Source organism: Grampus griseus (assembly GCF_964374135.1).
Source record: "Grampus griseus genome assembly, chromosome: 2".
In the NCBI taxonomy this organism is placed as follows: domain Eukaryota; kingdom Metazoa; phylum Chordata; class Mammalia; order Artiodactyla; family Delphinidae; genus Grampus; species Grampus griseus.
Window position 1 is genome coordinate 147827531 of NC_139018.1, and position 21863 is coordinate 147849393.

Here is a 21863-nt window from a genome sequence, read left to right on the forward strand (position 1 = left end):
GGGTGGGGAGTTAGAACTTTATAAGAGAAGAGTTTCTGCATGCTACTGAGGTTATTAAGTAGGCAACTTAAAATTTGATAGTTATAACTTCTGGATGTTATATGTAATCCCCATGGTACCACAAAGATATATATATGATATACACAAAGATAAGTTTTTAGGATGAATGACTAAATTATCAATTATGCCATGTTGATGTTAACAAAATTTCTTTTCAATTTAAATAAAGTATGACTTGCAGAGAACTATCAACGAGCTACATTACATAGTTCCTGCCCGAATGGGTCTTAAAACTCCCATGACAAAGCAAACACATTTGAAACATTTAAAAAATAACACAGAACATAATTTATTAAATAAATTTTAATCAAATATACATATAAGGAAGTAATACAGGTGACTATGAAAAAGATGAATCAGTGAAGCTAACAGTTATAACTGAGAATGCCCTTGAAGGACATAAAACTTCTAAGATGGGCAAAAATATTACAGAAGGAAAAAAAAGTATTAGAGTTGATTTTATTCTAAATGGCAGCTCAGTTACTTCTTAATTGTAATTTTTGGGGCTTCCGGGAAGATGGCGGAAGAGTAAGACGCGGAGATCACCTTCCTCTCCACAGATACACCAGAAATACATCTACGCGTGGAACAACTCCTACGGAGCACCTACTGAACGCTGGCAGAAGACCTCAGACCTCCCAAAAGGCAAGGAACCCCCCATGTACCTGGTTAGGGCAAAAGAAAAAACTAAACAGAGACAAAAGGATAGGGACGGGTCCTGCACCAGCGGGAGAGAGCTGTGAAGGAGGAAAAGTGTCCACACACTAGGAAGCCCCTTCGCGGGTGGAGACTTCGGGAGGCGGAGTGGGGGAGCTTGGGAGCCGCGGAGGAGAGCACAGCAACAGGGGTGCGGAGGGCAAAGCGGACAGATTCCAGCGCAGAGGATCGGGCCGACCGGCACTCACCAGCCGAGAGGCTTGTCTGCTCGCCCGCTGGGGCGGGCGGGACTGGGAGCTGAGGCTCCGGCTTTTGTCGAGCGCAGGGAGAGGACTGAGGTTGGCGGCGTAAACACAGCCTGCAGGGCGTTGGTGCGCCGCGGCTGCCCGGGAGAGAGTCCGGGGAGGGGTCTGGACCTGCCAAAGAGGCAAGAGACTTTTACGTCCCTCTTTGTTTCCTGGTGCACGAGGAGAGGGGATTAAGAACGCTGCTTGAGAGAGCTCCGGGGACGGGCGCGAGCCGCGGCTGGGAGTGCGGAGCCCAGAGACGGACATGGGACGCTAAGGCCGCTGCTGCCGCCGCCGGGAGGCCTGTGTGCGAACACAGGTCACTAGCCACACGCCCTTCCGGGGAGCCTGTGCAGCCCGCCACTGCCAGGGTCCCGGGATCCAGGGACAACTTCCCCGGGAGAACGCACGGTGCGCCTCAGGCTGCAACGTCACGCCGGCCTCTGCCGCTGCAGGCCCGCCCCGCACTCCGTGACCCTCCCTACCCCCCGGCCTGGGTGAGCCAGAGCCTCCGAATCAGCGGCTCCTTTAACCCCGTCCTGTCTGAGCAAAGAACAGACGCCCTCCGGCGACCTACACGCACAGGCGGGGCCAAATCCAAAGCTGAGCCCCTGGGAACTGTGAGAACAAAGAAGAGAAAGGGAAATCTCTCCCAGCAGCCTCAGAAGCAGCGGATTAAAGCTCCACAATCAACTTGATATACCCTGCATCTGTGGAATACCTGAATAGACAACGAATCATCCCAAATTAAGGAGCGGTGTGGATGAAAGGCTCTTGGTGCTGCAGCCAGGAGTCAGTGCTGTGCCTCTGAGGTGGGAGAGCCGACTTCAGGACACTGGTCCACAAGAGGCCTCCCAGCTGCACATAATATCAAACAACAAAAATCTCCGAGAGATCTCCATCTCAACGCCAGCACCCAGCTTCACTCAACGACCAGCAAGCTACAGTGCTGGACATCCTATGCCAAACAACTAGCAAGAAAGGAACACAACCCCACCCATTAGCAGAGAGGCTGCCCAAAATCATAATAAGTCTACAGACACCCCAAAACACACCACCAGACGTGGACCTGCCCACCAGAAAGACAAGATCCAGCCTCATCCACCAGAACACAGGCACTAGTACCCTCCACCAGGAAGCCTACACAACCCACTGAACCAACCTTAGCCACTGGGGACAGACACAAAAAACAACAGGAACTACGAACTTTCAGCCTGCAAAAAAGGAGACCCCAAACACAGTAAGATAAGCAAAATGAAAAGACAGAAAAACACACAGCAGATGAAGGAGCAAGATAAAAACCCACCAGACCTAACAAATGAAGAGGAAATAGGCAGTCTACCTGAAAGAGAATTCAGAATAATGATAGTAAGGTTGATCCGAAATCTTGGAGATAGAATGGACAAATTGCAAGAATCAGTTAACAAGGACCTAGAAGAACTAAAGATGAAACAAGCAACGATGAACAACACAATAAATGAAATTAAAAGTACTCTAGATGGGATCAATAGCAGAATAACTGAGGCAGAAGAACGGATAAGTGACCTGGAAGATAAAATAGTGGAAATAACTACTGCAGAGCAGAATAAAGAAAAAAGAATGAAAAGAACTGAGGACAGTCTCAGAGACCTCTGGGACAACATTAAACGCACCAACATTCGAATTATAGGGGTTCCAGAAGAAGAAGAGAAAAAGAAAGGGACTGAGAAAATATTTGAAGAGATTATAGTTGAAAACTTCCCTAATATGTGAAAGGAAATAGTTAATCAAGTCCAGGAAGCACAGAGAGTCCCATACAGGATAAATCCAAGGAGAAATACGCCAAGACACATATTAATCAAACTGTCAAAAATTAAATACAAAGAAAACATATTAAAAGCAGCAAGGGAAAAACAACAAATAACACACAAGGGAATCCCCATAAGGTTAACAGCTGATCTTTCAGCAGAAACTCTGCAAGCCAGAAGGGAGTGGCAGGACATATTGAAAGTGTTGAAGGAGAAAAACCTACAACCAAGATTACTCTACCCAGCAAGGATCTCATTCAGATTTGATGGAGAAATTAAAACCTTTACAGACAAGCAAAAGCTGAGAGAGTTCAGCACCACCAAACCAGCTCTACAACAACTGCTAAAGGAACTTCTCTAGGCAAGAAACACAAAAGAAGGAAAGGACCTACAATAACGAACCCAAAACAATTAAGAAAATGGGAATAGGAACACACATATCGATAATTACCTTAAATGTAAATGGACTAAATGCTCCCACCAAAAGACACAGATTGGCTGAATGGATACAAAAACAAGACCCATATATTTGCTGTCTACAAGAGACCCACTTCAGACCTAGGGACACATACAGACTGAAAGTAAGGGGATGGAAAAAGGTGTTTCATGCAAATGGAAACCAAAAGAAAGCTGGAGTAGCAATTCTCATATCAGACAAAATAGACTTTAAAACAAAGACTATTAGAAGAGACAAAGAAGGACACTACATAATGATCAAGGGATCGATCCAAGAGGAAGATATAACAATTGTAAATATTTATGCACCCAACATAGGTGCACCTCAATACATAAGGCAAATACTGACAACCATAAAAGGGGAAATCGACAGTAACACATTCATAGTAGGGGACTTTAACACCCCACTTTCACCAATGGACAGATCATCCAAAATGAAAATAAATAAGGAAACACAAGCTTTAAATGATACATTAAACGAGATGGACTTAATTGATATTTATAGGACATTCCATCCAAAAACAACAGAATACACATTTTTCTCAAGTGCTCATGGAACATTCTCCAGGATAGATCATATCTTGGGTCACAAATCAAGCCTTGGTAAATTTAAGAAAATTGAAATTGTATCAAGTATCTTTTCTGACCACAACGCCATGAGACTAGATATCAATTACAGGAAAAGATCTGTAAAAAATACAAACACATGGAGGCTAAACAATACACTACTTAATAATGAAGTGATCACTGAAGAAATCAAAGAGGAAATCAAAAAATACCTAGAAACAAATGACAATGGAGACACAACAACCCAAAACCTGTGGGATGCAGCAAAAGCAGTTCTGAAGGGGAAGTTTATAGCAATACAAGCCCACCTTAAGAAGCAGGAAACATGTCGAATAAACAACCTAACCTTGCACCTCAAGCAATTAGAGAAAGAAGAACAAAAAAACCCCAAAGCTAGCAGAAGGAAAGAAATCACAAAAATCAGATCAGAAATAAATGAAAAAGAAATGAAGGAAACAATAGCAAAGATCAATGCAGGGGACGCGGGTTTGAGCCCTGGTCTGGGAAGATCCCACATGCCGCGGAGCAACTAAGCCCGTGCACCACAACTACTGAGCCTGAGCTCTAGAGCACACGAACCACAACTACTGAGCCCACGTGCCACAACTACTGAAGCCCGTGTGCCTAGAGCCCATGCTCCACAACAAGAGAAGCCACTGCAATGAGAAGCCTGTGCACTGCAACAAAGAGTAGACCCCGCTCGCCGCAACTAGAGAAAGCCTGCGCACAGCAACGAAGACCCAACGCAGCCATAAATAAATAAATTTAAAATAAATAACTAAATAAATTTTTAAAATAAAAGTGCAAAAAAAAAAATTGTAATTTTTAATTTTAGGTAACTCAGTTACCTAATCCACATAAACAATAGTAGCTTTAATATTCTTTTCTCTGTAATAAAAACAATAAAAAAAATCTATTTGTTTATTCCAGATTTACATCTCAGGGCCTAACCTCTCTAATCAGGTCCAACTGGCACTGATGACCCAATTCACTGCTCACTTAAATTTATACCAGGTGGATTTTCCCTCCACAAACCTTTCCTTCTCCAGTTTCTTCCATCTCAAAATAAATGAAACCACCATCCACTAAGTTGCTCAACCATCCTTGATTTACTTTTCCCTCACCCTAACCCCTAAATCCAATCCATAAATGGTGCCATTGAATCCACCTCCAGAGTAAATCTGAAATCCATTCATTCTTAGTCTAAGCCACCATCATTTCTCACCTTACTTAACAGCTTTTTAATTTGGTTTCCATACTTCTATACTTGGCTCACTACAATACATTCTATTAATATAATAAGGTCAAAATAATGGTCAAAATAATCTTCTTAAAATATAAGTCATGCTATTCCCCACCTAAAATCCTCTAGCTCTATCCCAAATTAATTTCAACCACTTAGAGCCAATGCAAATAGTTCCCAAATGGTTGACAAGAGCGAGGTTTTGTCTCTCGTATTACTTTCTACTTGTTGTTTCTCTTTCTAAAGGAAATAACAGATGCCAAAGAGGAAGTTCTCTTCTCGAGTTGGCTCTGAAGCCAGGTTGCCTAGGTTCAAATCCTGGACAGCTGAGCAATCTTGGGGAAATTACTTAAGCCTCTCTGGGTCTCAGTTTCCCCTAGCTAAGATCACTTTTTGGCTGATTGGCTAAACTTGTAAATAGTTACTACTCAATAAGGGTAGTATTTTATAGGGGGAGGGAGCAGGGAGCTGTATAATAAACAATTGGTATTACCAATGGATAAATGCAAACCTGCTCCTTAATTATCCAGACATTTATTTCGGGATCACTATGGCCATTCTCCTCCTACTTAACACTGCATCCAACTTTGGGGGGAACACTAAACCTTAAAGAAAATGGTTCCTAAATTAGACTGCTAAGCACATTCACCTTCCAGTCATACAACTGCAGACCACTGAGGATCAGCACTCAGAGCCACCACACCAACTATGCTATCCACACACTTAGGTGCACCATGATAACGCTGGTTAGAAGAATGTTCAAAGCAATGCCATTTATAATAGCAGGAAAAAGAGAAACAAGTTAAGTAAACGTACCCAAAAACCCAACAGCTAAAGAAGTGACGGCAAATCAACATAAAGAAAATACTACAGGGCAAGTACAAGGCGATATACAGATGAAATCTGCTATGGGGGAAAACATGAGGTGAAATATATATATATTGATTACAACTTCATAAAAGTTGTAATGGATTTCTTTTATTTTCTATAAAATGCAAGTTTGTTTTAAAGTTTTAAAGAACATACATGTTGTGAGCCCAGACGGTCTCTTATGGTCCCTTCCAGCTCTAGTATTTAATGATCCTATGAAAACCTCAAGTGTGCAATACGTTGAAAAACTGATAAATAGTATATGCACGTTACAATATCAGGTGTCAGAGATGTGCTCTACCCAAGAGACTCCAGGGGTACTGGGTTGCAGGACTGGACCAAGAACTAGTCATATAATATTCTATTGTAGTACCTTGACCCTTTAAAATGACAAAGCATGTGTAGGCAGTACTAGTTGCAAATTATTTCGCCACAGAAATGAAAGATTGAATTCTGGCTAAAGTGTTACACTTCTTTTCCACATAGGTCTCTCTCAGTTATTTTCCACGAAGTAATTTTAAAAAGCAAGCAAAGAAACACCAAACCAAAACCCACCCACAGAATCCAAATATCTAGTTTTATGCCCTGAAATATGTTTTAAAGATGTTTGAATATTATATTGGACCGCAAATCAACCAAGAGGAAGAGGGAGATTTGATCTGAAAACAATTATTTTAATCCATCAATGATTTCTGTATAAGTCTTATATTTGGATTTTGAAGTACTTAAGATATTATAAAATTCACTTAAAAAATCAATGTAAAGTACAATATGCAAAAAACCCTACATACATAATAGAATAACAACAATGAAACAAAGTAGTTTGGAGCGGATCCCTCATTTTTTAAAATTCTGCCTTACTAAAAATAGATCAACAGGGACTTCCCTGGTGGTGCAGTGGTTAAGAATCTGCCTGCCAATGCAGGGGACACGGGTTTGAGCCCTGGTCTGGGAAGATTTCACATGCTGCGGAGCAACTAAGTCCGCACCACAACTACTGAGCCTGTGCTCTAGAGCCCGTGAGCCACAACTACTGAGCCCACGTGCCACAACTACTGAAGCCCACGTGCCTGGAGCCTGTGCTCCACAACAAGAGAAGCCACCGCAGTGAGAAGCCCGCTCACCGCAACAAAGAGTAGCCCCCGCTCGCCACAACTAGAGAAAGCCTGCGTGCAGCAATGAAGACCCAATGCAGCCAAAAATAAATAAATAAATAAATTTATTATTTTTTTTAAAAGATCAACAATCCAATCCCCGCCTTTAGTTTCTACATGAGCTGCTTATATTTTCGGGGTGTAGATGAGGTTGACTATAAATTTAGTAAGATTACTCTTAAAAATTTACTTTTACTTTAAAAAAAAGACTTACTTTTAAAATTTTGTAGGATTTATGAGATCACTTAGAGGACTGCCAAGCTAAATGCGCCTGACTCCAAATGCACCTGACATACGCAAATGCAAACGGTGTAAAGCAGGATTTAAAAACCAGAGGATCTCTATTTCCTTATTCTTTCATTAATCACAGCTAAAATGTGAAATCAATTTTCTTACTAAAAGCTTACTATCACTTTTGTGCTTTAAGGAACACAGGCTACTAAAACGTAAAGTTAATCATATACATACAATAGATGATCAGTGAACCATTAAAAACACTGTGAGGAATACATGAAATTAAATTAATACACATGGCACACTGCTGTCTGTAGAACTATACACATACACACACACACAAGCCAGAAAAGGATATACAGTACTGACATATAGTGTACCCAGGTGGTGGTTCCCCCCACTCTCTTTTTGGGGAACACTGACATTTTCTAATTTTTTTTATAATTAATATTTGTTGTTAGGCAATATCTGTGAGCCTCAGCTGTGATTAATCTCTGAACTGAATTACCTGACTCAAAGCTGGGATGGAGCTTGTCTGAGAAGTGGTTTGAGATATGGGACCATTCATCTGTAAAATTGAAAACACCAAACACACCATCACAACAGTGTAAAGAAACATATTTTCAAACCATAGTAATTTAGCAAAACAAAACCCACTGAGAAAAGCAAATTTTTACATGACAAAGAAATTCAATGAGATATTCAAAATGATGTAGGAGTCTTGAAATTTAAAATATTTTGAAATTTTGACTGAACACCATTAAGTAAAATTCCTTGTAGTTTCCACAGGGAAAATTAAGAAAACCTACTTTTCCCAATGTCATTTAGAAACTTTAAATATTATTGCTTGACATGATAAAATCTTACAATAAACAAATGGACTCAAAATTAAAAACTTACATAATTCTAATTAACTCTTTAAATAAATACCACTACAATGACTATAATGTTATTAAACTATTTACAAATCACTGCATTTTTCTTGGTGATTTTAAATCCAAAGCTTTAAGTATTCAGAGCTATAAATGACATCTGTTTTCTCTATCACTTTGAAACTGCTAATTTCCTCTACTAAGCAACCCCTAAATTTACTCAGAATATAACACCTATATTTCAGCATGAGATATGCTAGTGTTCCAAGTGTACTGTAGGATCTGTCATCAGAAGAGAAGAGAGGTACACCAGGCCAGTGTTGGCCTTGGATGCCCACTCACCAGATGAGCGCTGTCTTTGCCTTCCTGGACTCGCTGGCCCTGAGGTTCAGCCACGACCTTAGCGTCCTGATCAGAAGTCATGAGCTGTTTACTTTGTGGCTCCACTGGGAGAAGTTTAATGCTAGCCGTAGGATGCTGTAAAACAAGAGACAGTAAATTGGTAACTTGAGGTGCAGAGTGTAATTAATTCTAAAATGATATTACTAAGCAGTTTTAAAATCTTCAAGTTTTCCAGGACATATGTTTATCCCTCTGGAGTCTAAGTAGTTTAAAGAAATTTGCCCATAATTTCCACCTTATGCACCCAAGAAATAATACTTGTTTTTTAATAAGTTTCTTCTTCACACTGATTTGGTAACCATGATAATATCCTAAGACTTAGAAACTAAATGCTAACATATCCAAGCCCACTCATGTTCAGAAAGTTATTTTTTAAAAACAGAAAATTACAAAATTAATAGAACTCCAATTTGGGATTGATGAATCCCAAATACACACACACACACACACACACACACACACACACACACACACACACACACACACACACACACACACACACACACACACACGGTTTTTGACCAGCCCCATTAATTTCATTCTGTTCCAGGAAAACAGCTGTCAGGAGAAATAAACAATAATTCATTTAAAAGGAATCCCTTCACAATTTCTGAACCAAAGAAACCAAAAACAGTCTAAACAGGGCACGAGTATGCAAAGCAGCCTCTGCAAAGCATTCACTCAGCTCAGAAGCTGGACACTGAACTTCACATACAGTATCTCATTTGATTTTCCCAAATGGCTTATGAAGTAACTCTGGCTCAGAAGGGATAATAGTTTGCATAATTTCATATTATGAGTATCGGAACCAAGATTCTCAGACATCCAGGTGTGGCTTCAGGCACTCCCTCTCTTCACTGTAAACTACACTGCTTCACAAGATAAAGAAGTTGATTTAACCCAGATTTTTCAGGCTGCTTCTGAAAACACATAGTATCCAAGTGGCAGATAAAGAAATTTAAAAGCTAACTGTTCTTGTCTCACCAGGTAACCATGTAGGGTTTTTTTTTGCGGTACGCGGGCCTCTCACTGCTGTGGCCTCTCCCGCTGCGGAGCACAGGCTCTGGACTCGCAGGCTCAGCGGCCATGGCTCGCACACGGGCCCAGCCGCTCCGCAGCATGTGGGATCTTCCCGGACCGGGGCACGAACCCGTGTCCCCTGCATCGGCAGGAGGACTCTCAACCACTGCACCACCAGGGAAGCCCACCATGTAGGTTTTTAGTTTCTATTATGGCACTCCTTATTCTCAATAACCTGCTTGTGATAAATTCTCAAAACCCTTGATAATAGTCTGATGGTCAAAGGTGATCTCATCCTTTGTCAAATGTATAATATCATCAACCACAAAAGCACAAAATCACTGAAATGCTATAAGACACGTTTGGAAATGTAAACTACTAACAGAGGAGAAATGCTTGAAACAAATTAAATCAGTTTCACAGAGATCAATGTTTTCCACAATGTAGGATGAATGACAAATATGTTAAACTGTAATTATTTGCAATGTGTTAAATTGTAAAATCCTGAAAATATAGATTGGTACCCAGACTGACAGTCACAGAATGGGGTGTAGATGCATTTTACCACTATTAACTTGATTTTTAAGATTACCAAAGGAAAAAAAGTTTGGTTGAAAACAAGATATGATACCCAAAAGAGAAAAAAAATCAATAGTCCTTTATTATATATACTACCTATATTTTTTCAGACAGTCAGAAATTATGTACCTTATAATAGAAACAGCATCACTACCAGATAGGAAGTAGTCTTGCAAAACAAACAACAAATCCAGGACGTGATCTTATTACAAACTTGCAGCAAGCACAAGCACAGAGGAATGCCAAGGGGTTCAGCGAAGCTCGCAATTCCTGGATGAGTACCCTTGGCTTCTTCAACACAAAAGGAGACAAGATACACATACTGGCCAAACTATGGTTTTATTTTGTTTATATGGCTTTATCTGATGCAAATAAACTGAAACCAAAGACAATCAGGGAAGCAATAGTGATGGGATATTTGACAGTATTAAAGAATTCCTGTATTTTCTTAGATGTCATGATATTGTGGTTATGTTTAATAATAAAAGTGAGCCTACCTTTCAGAGCTGCATATTTAAGTACTTACAGGGGAAACACCATGATGTGGGGCAGAGACATGGGGGTTCACAACTGTTCTTCCCAGAAGAGGTGAATGAGGGTTCATGATTCGACCCCATCTACTTTTGTATGTTTGAAATGTTGTATAATAAAAGGTTAAAAAGGTAGCCATGGCAGTAGCTTGTATAACAGAACAGTGGTCCTGATCTGACCCATGCATCCTATCTATAAACAAGTAATCTTTACATCACACGACTATATCTCTTTATTACTGACCTGACACACGTTTTTTTTTTTTTTAAAAGTCCAACAACTGGAAAAGTTGCCAGAAAAAAACCATAATTCAAAAAGACACATGCACCCTAATGCTAACTGCAGCACTATTTACAATAACCAGGTCATGGAAGCAACCTAAATGCCCATCGACAGACGAATGAATAAAGAAGATGTGGTATACATATACAATGGAATATTACTCAGCCATAAAAAGGAACGAAACTGGGTCATTTGTAGAGATGTGGATGGACCTAGAGACGGTCATACAGAGTGAACTAAGTCAGAAAGAGAAAAACAAATATCGTATATTAACATATATATATGGAATCTAGAAAAATGGTACAGATGAACCAGTGTGCAAGGCAGAAGTAGAGACAAAGATGTAGAGAACAAACGTATGGACACCAAGGGGGGAAGCAGGGAGTGGTGGTGGGGTGGAGGTGGGATGAATTGGGAGATCAGGATTGACATATATACATTAATATGTATAAAACAGATAACTAATAAGAAAAAAAAAGTCCAACAACTGGAAAAGTTGCCAACAGAAGGGGTTACTGATATGCACCTCATTAAGCAAGCTGTACAGAGATACACAGCATTAAAATTTGCATTAAAATTAACCTTATTATCAAATATCTGAATCTGAAATAAGACTAAGAGTATGATGAGTATGATGATGAATATGAGTATGATTGACAACAGTTCCAATAAATAACAAAATAACTTTTTCATTACTTGTTCAAGAAACCAAAACTACTTTAAGACTTACCACTATACAAACTATTGTTTCTTGGCATAAAAGTAGGTCTCTAGGTGTGAAGACAAATAGGCAAGGGGGGAATAGATCTACTGTCAAAGCAAAATATTTCCTGGCATAAGACCTAGTAATGTGACAACCTGATAGTGGTCAGAGGCAGCTTTCACAAAGCTTTAACGAGCTGAACAAAAGGAGTCATTTTCCTGATTTGATTTCATTTTCTCTTTACATGAAAAAACAAAGAGATGAAATCAGAGGGCCCACCTGCCTACTTAGTGGTCTTTCTGCTAGCAGACCTGGTTAATTCCATCTGTCAAAGCTCCACCTCAAAAACTTTTATTAATCTTATTAACTACTTGGGAGAGTATAGTTCTCTTAGTTCTGTTTCTAAACAATTCTTTTCACATATACCTGAAATGTTTGTTTCATAATTAAATATTTATTTAGGTCTTTTGGGACAAAGAAATCCTTAAAAAAATATAAATCAGTTTCAAATAAACATAACTGTATATCAAGGTGGCATAAATATCCAGAGAAGAATTATTCTAAGTGATATTAAAAGATAGTATTTGCACACAAAATCCTAAAAACTCACCAAGAAATCTTAAAATGCACCCAGTAGGCTTGTTCTTTGGGGTAAATGTTGGTATTATTTTGAAACTATTTTACATATTATATACACACATACACACACTGTAATATGATAAGGTAAGTAAGAATTACATTAATATTAAGTATTCATTTTTAGCATAAAAGGAAATACAAACATAAAATCAAATAAGCTAGGTAAGATCTACATAATCTTTTTTTATTTATTGTAAATGTAACTTTTTAAACTACAGTTGGCCCTTGAACCACGGGGGTTGAGGTGTGTGGGTTCACTTATATGCAGACTTTTTTCAATAAAAAATACCAGAGGACTACACGATCTGGATCTGTGGTTGGTTGAATCCAAAATGCAGAACCAAGGATACCAGGGTACAAAACTGTGGATATGGAGGGCTGCATGCCAAGTTACATGCTGGTTTTCGACTGCATGGGAGTCAGCGCCCCTAACTCCTACGTTGTTCAAGGGTCAACTGTATAGATTTTCTTTGGCTTTCACTAGTTTTTCTACTAGTATCCTCCTTCTACACCAGAACCCACTCTAGGATCCCACACGGCACTGAGCTGTCACTTCTCTCCAGTCTCCTCCAACCTGTGACAGCCCCTCAGTCTTGCCTCCTCATTCAGCCACACTTTTGCAGAACGTTGCTCAATTTGAGATGAACCTGGCACACCTTATCATGACAGCAAGGAAGTGCTCCAAGACTCCTGTGGTCACATCACAGCAGCAACAGGAAAGGAAGGGAGGGGCTCCAGATGGCCAAAGACAGAGAATGTGAGGGGCACAAAGAAAGAATGGAAACAAACATATAAAAATCCACAACAGTTCAAACGCCACCACTATACTAGTCACTTCTGGATGCTGTTATGATACCAACTTCTTTTTCTGAAGATTACTCTAGGAAACAAGCATCAGCCTGCCTTTCCTGGATGACTATTTCAGCAAAACCAAAGATCAGGGCACACAGTTCACTATACAGGAACCACAATTAAAAACTCATAGTGAATAACAGCATTAGAAAATCAAAATGTTGCAACATCTAATGAAATGATGGTTGATGTCTGCTAAAACTAGGGGAAGAGCTGATGGGGAACTTATAATGATTGGCTCAGAGGGACTGAAGCTACTTTTCAATCTTATCACTAACGTGCAACAAGTAGGTATCACACTCTTAATGGGACGAAGAGTATCAGATCTATGAAGTATTCTTGCCAAAAAAAAAAAAAGAACCTGTATTCAATCAAACCTCTATATCCAACTCCGAATTTCAAGGAAATTCTGGGAACACTATGTGTTAAATAACACCAACACAAAGCCACTAGCTAAACCCAAAACGTGGGGCATACTACAAACAGATGCCCTCATTTCTACAGCAAATCTACGACATGAAAAAAAAAAAAGGGAGACTTTTATTGCTACAAAATACAAAAGCTTTAACCAAAATAACCTTATGTAATGTGAGAACTGTATCTGGATCCAGATTTGAATAAATTAAGTTAAAATGACATTTTTCACAGGAATAATTGAACGCTGCCTAGCTGATAAAAGGTGATTATTAATTTTGTTGAGTGCAATGAAGGTGCTGTGGCTGTTTACTCCTAAATGTCTTATTTTTAAGAGACATAAACTAAAAGACCACAGATGAAATTACACATCTGGAATTTGCTTTGAAATATGCTAATAACTTTTTTGTAAGTTTAAGGAAAGAGAAGAAACAGAAATACAAGAATGCAGCAAGTTAATGGTAGCTGAAACTAGATGATGGGTACAGTACGTGGAGGACTGCTATAATGTCCTCCCTACTTGTGTAGTTAAAATTTCCATAATAAAAACCAAAAATAAAACTCTAACTAGGATATAGTATAAATACACATCCAAAACTTCCCATACTTACTTCTATTTAAAATCCGTACTAATGAAACAATTCAAAAATATGTAAACCATTTTATAAAAAATGTTCATGGAAGCTTTAGTCAAAAAAGGGGAAATAAAAACTACAGAAAAGCAAAAAAAAAAGCAATATATTACAAGTATTAAAAAATATTCACAAAGATTACATAAAGTAAAAAAGCAAGATATAAAACTGTGGACAGTATAATTACAACTATGTTTTTACAATTCACAGAGCTTTGTGAATATTTAAAAATGAAACAAATGAAACTAGAAGGAAAGGACACCAGATGAGTAACAATGTGTGATTAAGATTAAAACTCAAGGATCATGTTCCACTTTGTTTCATTCCTGTAGGCTCAATTTTTTGGAATAACTTATGATTTATATATCACACATACTTAATAAAACTCACCGGCTGGCTGATTCCACGTTCACAAACCACCCACCTAATCCTTTAGGGTTGAGAAAAGTCTCTCCTGCAGAAAGGGCAGGTACTGACCCAGCTGTCTGTCAATATGGGTAATAAAACTGTCATTCAGTTATCACGACATTTTCTCATGAAGTTATACTATCAGTCTTGTTCTCTGAGACAGGGGGTCTCAAAGTGTGGTCTGGGCTCCATCAGGGGTCCCAAAGGCCCTTTCTGGGGCAACGAGGTTGAAACGAATGCTGACATGTCTTTTCCACCCTCATTCTCTCCTCACAGAAGCTCAGTGGAGTTCTGGTGTAAGATCAAAGTTCAAGGTTACATGAAAAGACTATTAAAAACTCACCTTCCCAAACTGAAAGCATTTCCACTAAGATCAGGAACAAGACAAGGTTGCCCACACTCACTACTCTTATTCAACATAGTTTTGGAAGTTTTAGCCATAGCATTCAGAGAAGAAAAGGAAATAAAAGGAATCCAAATTGGAAAAGAAGAAGTAAAGCTGTCACTGTTTGCAGATGACATGATACTATACATAGGGAATCCTAAAGATGCTACCAGAAAACTACTAGAGCTAATCAATGAATTTGGTAAAGTAGCAGGATACAAAATTAATGCACAGAAATCTCTGGCATTCCCATACACTAATGATGAAAAATCTGAAAGTGAAATCAAGAAAACACTCCCATTTACCACTGCAACAAAAAGAATAAAATATCTAGGAATAAACTTACCTAAGGAGACAAAAGACTTGTATGCAGAAGATTATAAGACACTGATGAAAGAAATTAAAGATGATACAAATAGTGGAGAGATATACCATGTTCTTGGATTGGAAGAATCAATATTGTGAAAATGACTCTACTACCCAAAGCAATCTACAGATTCAATGCAATCCCTATCAAACTACCACTGGCATTTTTCACAGAACTAGAACAAAAAATTTCACAATTCGTATGGAAACACAAAAGACCCCGAACAGCCAAAGCAATCTTGAGAACAAAAAACGGAGCTGGAGGAATCAGGCTCCCTGACTTCAGACTATACTACAAAGCTACAGTAATCAAGACAGTATGGTACTGGCACAAAAACAGAAAGATAGATCAATGGAACAAGATAGAAAGCCCAGAGATAAACCCACGCACATATGGTCACCTTATCTTTGATAAAGGAGGCAGGATGTACAGTGGAGAAAGGACAGCCTCTTCAATAAGTGGTGCTGGGAAAACTGGACAGCTACATGTAAAAGTATGAGATTAGATCACTCCCTAACAGCATACACAAAAATAAGCTCAAAATGGATTAAAGACCTAAATGTAAGGCCAGAAACTATCAAACTCTTAGAGGAAAACATAGGCAGAATACTCTATGACATAAATCACAGCAAGATCCTTTTTGACCCACTTCCTAGAGAAATGGAAATAAAAAACAAAAATAAACAAATGGGACCAAATGAAACTTCAAAGCTTTTGCACAGCAAAGGAAACCATAAACAAGACGAAAAGAAAACCCTCAGAATGGGAGAAAATATTTGCAAATGAAGCAACTGACAAAGGATTAATCTCCAAAATTTATAAGCAGCTCATGCAGCTCAGTAACAAAAAAACAAACAACCCAATCCAAAAATGGGCCGAAGACCTAAATAGACATTTCTCCAAAGAAGATATACAGACTGCCAACAAACACATGAAAGAATGCTCAACATCATTAATCATTAGAGAAATGCAAATCAAAACTACAATGATATATCATCTCACACCAGTCAGAATGGCTATCATCAAAAAATCTAGAAACAATAAATGCTGGAGAGGGTGTGGAGGAAAGGGAACCCTCTTGCACTGCTGGTGGGAATGTGAATTGGTACAGCCACTATGGAGAACGTTAAGGAGGTTCCTTAAAAAACTACAAATAGAACTACCATATGACCCAGCAATCCCACTACTGGGCATATACCCTGAGAAAACCATAATTCAAAAAGAGTCATGTACCAAAATGTTCATTGCAGCTCTATTTACAATAGCCCAGAGATGGAAACAACCTAAGTGTCCATCATCAGATGAATTTATAAAGAAGATGTGGCACATATATACAATGGAATATTACTCAGCCATAAAAAGAAACGAAATTGAGCTATTTGTAGTGAGGTGGATGGACCTAGAGTCTATCATACAGAGTGAAGTAAGTCAGAAAGAGAAAGACAAATACCGTATTCTAACACATATATATGGAATTTAAGGAAAAAAAAAGTCATGAAGAACCTAGGGGTAAGACAGGAATAAAGACACAGACCTACTAGAGAATGGACTTGAGGATATGGGGAGTGGGAAGGGTAAGCTGTGACAAAGCAAGAGAGAGACATGGACATATATACACTACCAAACGTAAGGTAGATAGCTAGTGGGAAGCAGCCGCATAGCACAGGGAGATCAGCTTGGTGCTTTGTGACCGCCTGGAGGGGTGGGATAGGGAGGGTGAGAGGGAGGGAGACGCAAGAGGGAAGAGATATGGGACATATGTATATGATTCACTTTGTTATAAAGCAGAAACAAACAGATTCACTTTGTTATAAAGCAGAAACTAACACACCACTGTAAAGCAATTATACTCCAATAAAGATGTAAAAAAAAAAAAAAAAAAAAAAAAAAACTCACCTTCCCAACCACATATTTGTGTAAGGCCAGGTTTTCCCTCTTACACTTCAACCAAAATAACCCATCACTAACAGAGGAAATGCAGAAGCAGATGAGATTACAGCCGAGATTCTATTAAATCAGACATTAAAGAGATTCACAAAAACAGAAAATGATGCCACTTTCCTCATTAAATTACTTTTTGTTTTTGGAAAAGACTGCTGTTTTTTCACAGGCAATGTTATTTATATTACATGCAAGGAGTTTGTTATTTTTAAAGAAAAATACATTTTTAAAATTTTGAAGTCTTAATTTTTAATATAAATATAGATAGAAATAAGTCATGTAAAGAAAAGCTCTTAGGGACCTTCAATGTTTAAAAGTGTAATGAGGTCCTGAGCCCACAAGGTTTGAGAACCACTGATAAAAGACATAACTAGTTCTCACGGACAAGTGCCTGGTGTTCATGGATGGGATGACGTGCTACTCTTATGGCCAACACTCCCCAAATCAATCCACAGAATCAATGCAATCCCTATCAAAATCCCACCTGCCTTTTTTGCAGAGACTGATGAACTGATCCTAAAATTCCTATGGAAATGCAAGGGATGCACGATAGCCAAAACAATCTTGGAAAGAACATAGTTGGAGGGACTTCCCTGGTGGCACAGCGGTTGAGACTCCGTGCTCCCGATGTAGGGGTCTGGGTTCGATCCCTGGTCAGGGAACTAGATCCCACATGCATACTGATACCAATCCTGAGAGTTCCCATGCTGCAACTAAGGAGCCAGCGAGCTGGAGCTAAAAAGCCCACGAGCTGCAACTGAGGAGCCTGACCTGCTGCAACTAAGACCCGGTGCAACCACATAAATTTAAAAAAAAAAAAAAAAAAGAACAAAGTTGGAAGACTGATACTTCCTGATTTCAAAAGTTACTACAAAGCTATAAAAATCAAAACAGTATGGTGCTGGCCAAAAGACAGACATACAAATCAATGGAACAGAATTAAGAATCCAGAAATAAACCCTTATATTTATGGGCAACTGAGTTTCGAAAGAGTGCCAGGACCATTCAATGGGGAAAAAATACTCCTTTCAACAAATGACTCTGGGACAACTGACTGTCCACATGCAAAAGGATGGAGCTGGACCTCTAAACTTACTCTCTCTATAAAAATTAACTCAAAATGAAGCAAACACCTGCCTATAAGAGTTAAAACTATAAAACTCAGAAGAAAATAGAGTGAAGCTTCATGAGCATGGGCTAGGCAATGGCTTCTTAGCTGGGACACCAAAAGCAGAAACAACAAAAGAAAAAATAAACTGGTCTTCATCAAAATTTAAAACTTCTGTGCTTCAAAGCACACCATCAAGAAAGTGAAAAGATAATATGGAGAACGGGAGAAAATATTTGCAAGTTATATATCTCATAAGGGACACATATCTAGAATAAAGAATTCCCAAAACTGAGACACAAGTAAGTTAAAAATGGGCAGAGTCTGAATTGACATTTCCCCAAAGAAGATATACAAATGGCCAATAAGCAGGTGAAAAGATGCTTAACATCATTAATCATTAGGGAAATGCAAATTGAAACATGAGATACCACTCTACACTCACTGGGGTGGCTACAATCAAAATGACAAAAAAAAAAAGCGCTGACAAGGATGTGTAGAAATGAGAATCTTCATACATTGCTGGTGGGAATTTAAAAGGGTACAGCCGCTTTGGTAAGCAGCTTCAAAATGTTAAACAAAGAGTTACCATTATGACTCAGCAATTGCATCCCTAGGTATACACCCAAGAGAATTGAAAACATATTTCCCCACCACAACTTGTACATAAATATTCATAGCAACATTATTTATAATAGCCAAAAAGTGGAAACAACCCAAATAGTAAACAATTAGAGGTTAAGAGCCTTATTTTCAAACACATGCCTGGCGCACTTCAATGGGTTTTCAAATAATAAGGACAGAGAATTTGATAATTTCTAAAACAGTCAAAATAAAGATATCATTCTCGGGACTTCCCTGGTGGCGCAGTGGTTAAGAATCCGCCTGCCAATGCAGGGGACACGGGTTCGATCCCTTGTCTGGGAAGATTCCACATGTCCCGGAGCAACTAAGCCCGTGCACCACAATTACTGACCCTGCGCTCTAGAGCCCACGAGCCACAACTACTGAGCCCGCGTGCTGCAACTGCTGAAGCCCGTGTGCCTAGAGCCTGCGCTCAGCAACAAGACAAGCCACTGTAATCAGAAGCCCGTGTGTCACAACGAAGAGTAGTCCCGGCTAGCCTCAACTAAAGAAAGCCCATGCAGAGCAACAAAGACCCAACACAGCCAAAAAAAAAAAAAAAGATATCATTCTCCTAAAACAGCATGAAATTCTTTTTCTTAGTACAAAAAGGTAACGTGGAAACATGGATGATTTGTCTCTAGATTAGAATCAGCATCTGGATCTCTGTTGTGCAACGATTATTCTAAGTACTTTACATAGTACTAAATTAACCTTAATTCTGTTAGGTCTCACGGCCACCTAGCAGACTGGGAAACTGAGTTCAGAGGACACGCAGTCAAGGCCACAAGGCTAGTAGGTCCAGTGAGCTGGGTCACAGGCACCTGTGCAGGTAGCTCACCCTGTCAGTCCACACTAACGGGCACACGTCCCACTGTGACGGGGCCTCAGACGTACCTATAGTTTCCTTAGCTGCTCTTCGTTCCTTCTTCCCTTTTATGGTAATATTCATTTTCTACCAATGTGCAGATTATGATTTTGGCACTTAAAATAAGCAGTTTAAAAAAAAGAAAAAACATGGTGCCTAAATATAAGCCAAATACTTCATCTTTCTTTACAACAAAAAGTGATCTGATTCAATGTCAGAATAAAAAGTAGAGTGTGGAGAGATGATACACTGCACCTTCCTGGGGAATTTTCAAGGGTAGAGACAATTTTTGCTTTATGAGTTGACCTTAAAAGGTACACATTTCACATAAGACAACTCTCCACTATATGGGTGCCAAATACAAAGCCTCTTTTCTGAATCTAAAAACATTCTGAAGTCAGGAAGTCTGGACAGACTTCCCCCCACGCTCCGTATTCACTGAACCCTTGAATACTTCCAGACCTTTCTTTGCATTCTGTTCTCCTGGCCTGGAACGCTCCTCCCTCCTTCCTGAAGGCAACCTTAGATTCCCCTTCTCATTCCCTTCCTCACACACCACAGCCTCTCTGCTCTTTACAGCAGTGACCATACGTGTACCTCTCCCTTACCATCCTTAGTTTCTCAAAGGTATCCATGTGCTTCTTCTTAGTATGTATAGGACACAACAGGAAAATATATCCCACCAGTGATATATTACAATTTACCCCAAAGAGCTTCGTTTTGTCAGTAACACTCAAATACATATGGTTTTACTATCCCGTTGCCTAAATACTCTTTCTGCATTTGCAGCCACATATGCTAAGGTCTCTTCTAACGCCTAATAACTGTGTGTGATCAAGAGCAATGAGTTAAGGAACACAGCACAAGCAGAGGAGATGGACGATCCACGATGCTATCACACAGACATATGTTCTAAGAACTCCAGCCTAACAACTGGAATCATTTTACAAAAAAACAGTAAATATTCAACTAGAAAAGTAAACACAATTTTATCTATATATGAAAAATGGATTATTAGTAACTTCAGAGGTTGTCTTAATTAAGTAGTGTGTGACCCCTTTGACAATCAATTAGAAAAGTTAAAATCTGTTACTTTCAATGTCTAACCATACTTTTTAGAAAGACAGTTTACCTCCCAGACATGTGAAACTAAATAATCTCATTAGAAAAAGACAAAAATGGTCAAAGAAGCTATATCAAATCATCAAAGCACAATTCTAAAATTTTGGGACTGTAAGGATGTGTGTTAAGAATTGTACCTTAAATATTTTATGAACTCAATATGCCCAACTCTAGATAAAGAGGTGTAAGAAAATCAAACACCACAATGGGAATGACAGTTATCAAATACTTGTCTCCTACTGCCGGCTGGGCTGTACTGTTTACCTCACAGCTGTCTGCATCACCCTACAGTATCTGAAGTGCATATTCCTGTCTCACAGCAGAATAATTCATATTGGGGCAGATCAGCTTATGCACCTTCCACAGCACCTTCCACAGATTATATCCTCAACTGAATCTGTAGGCCTGAATAGTGGGAACATTTACAGAGCAATAGACGGCTGTCTCCAGGAAAGCTGTTACTCTAGCTCTTTTGCTTTTTAAGATTCAATATCTCTATGACAGTCCATTCTTTCCACTGAGTCTTCCTACAGTGATGATGAATGAAAAGAGCAATCCAATCTCAGTGGAGTAGTTGTTTAATTACGCTTTCAAACTGGCACCCAGTATGGAAATACGTATTCCTAAGCAGATGCTGCCAATAAACTGATATTAATTTTTTAAATTTCCTTTTATACATGCATACCTGTGCTTCTACTGAAAAAGACAGTAGGAGGAAAAGGTAACTCTTTTTCATAGTTTGATCTGGTTCTGCTCCTAGGGAGGGCATAAAATCAAACACAACATGCAAAAACTTATT

The 21863-nt window shown here is 39.1% G+C and overlaps 1 protein-coding gene across 4 annotated transcripts in view; it reads right to left on the reverse strand.

The window, feature by feature from the left end:
• LARP4B (La ribonucleoprotein 4B) overlaps positions 1-21863 on the reverse strand; it is a 92080-nt gene that overhangs the window by 54219 nt on the left and 15998 nt on the right. For 3 of the 4 annotated variants that reach the window (XM_082647509.1, XM_082647505.1, XM_082647506.1), the window contains exons 2-3: positions 8530-8664; positions 7824-7883 (exon numbers count right to left, since the gene is read on the reverse strand). In XM_082647509.1, coding sequence (XP_082503635.1) covers positions 7824-7883; positions 8530-8610 — 141 coding nt within the window. In that variant the 5' untranslated portion in view covers positions 8611-8664. Of the gene's footprint in view, positions 1-7823; positions 7884-8529; positions 8665-21863 lie in introns of those variants that run through there. The other variant, XM_082647508.1, reaches the window with a different exon arrangement.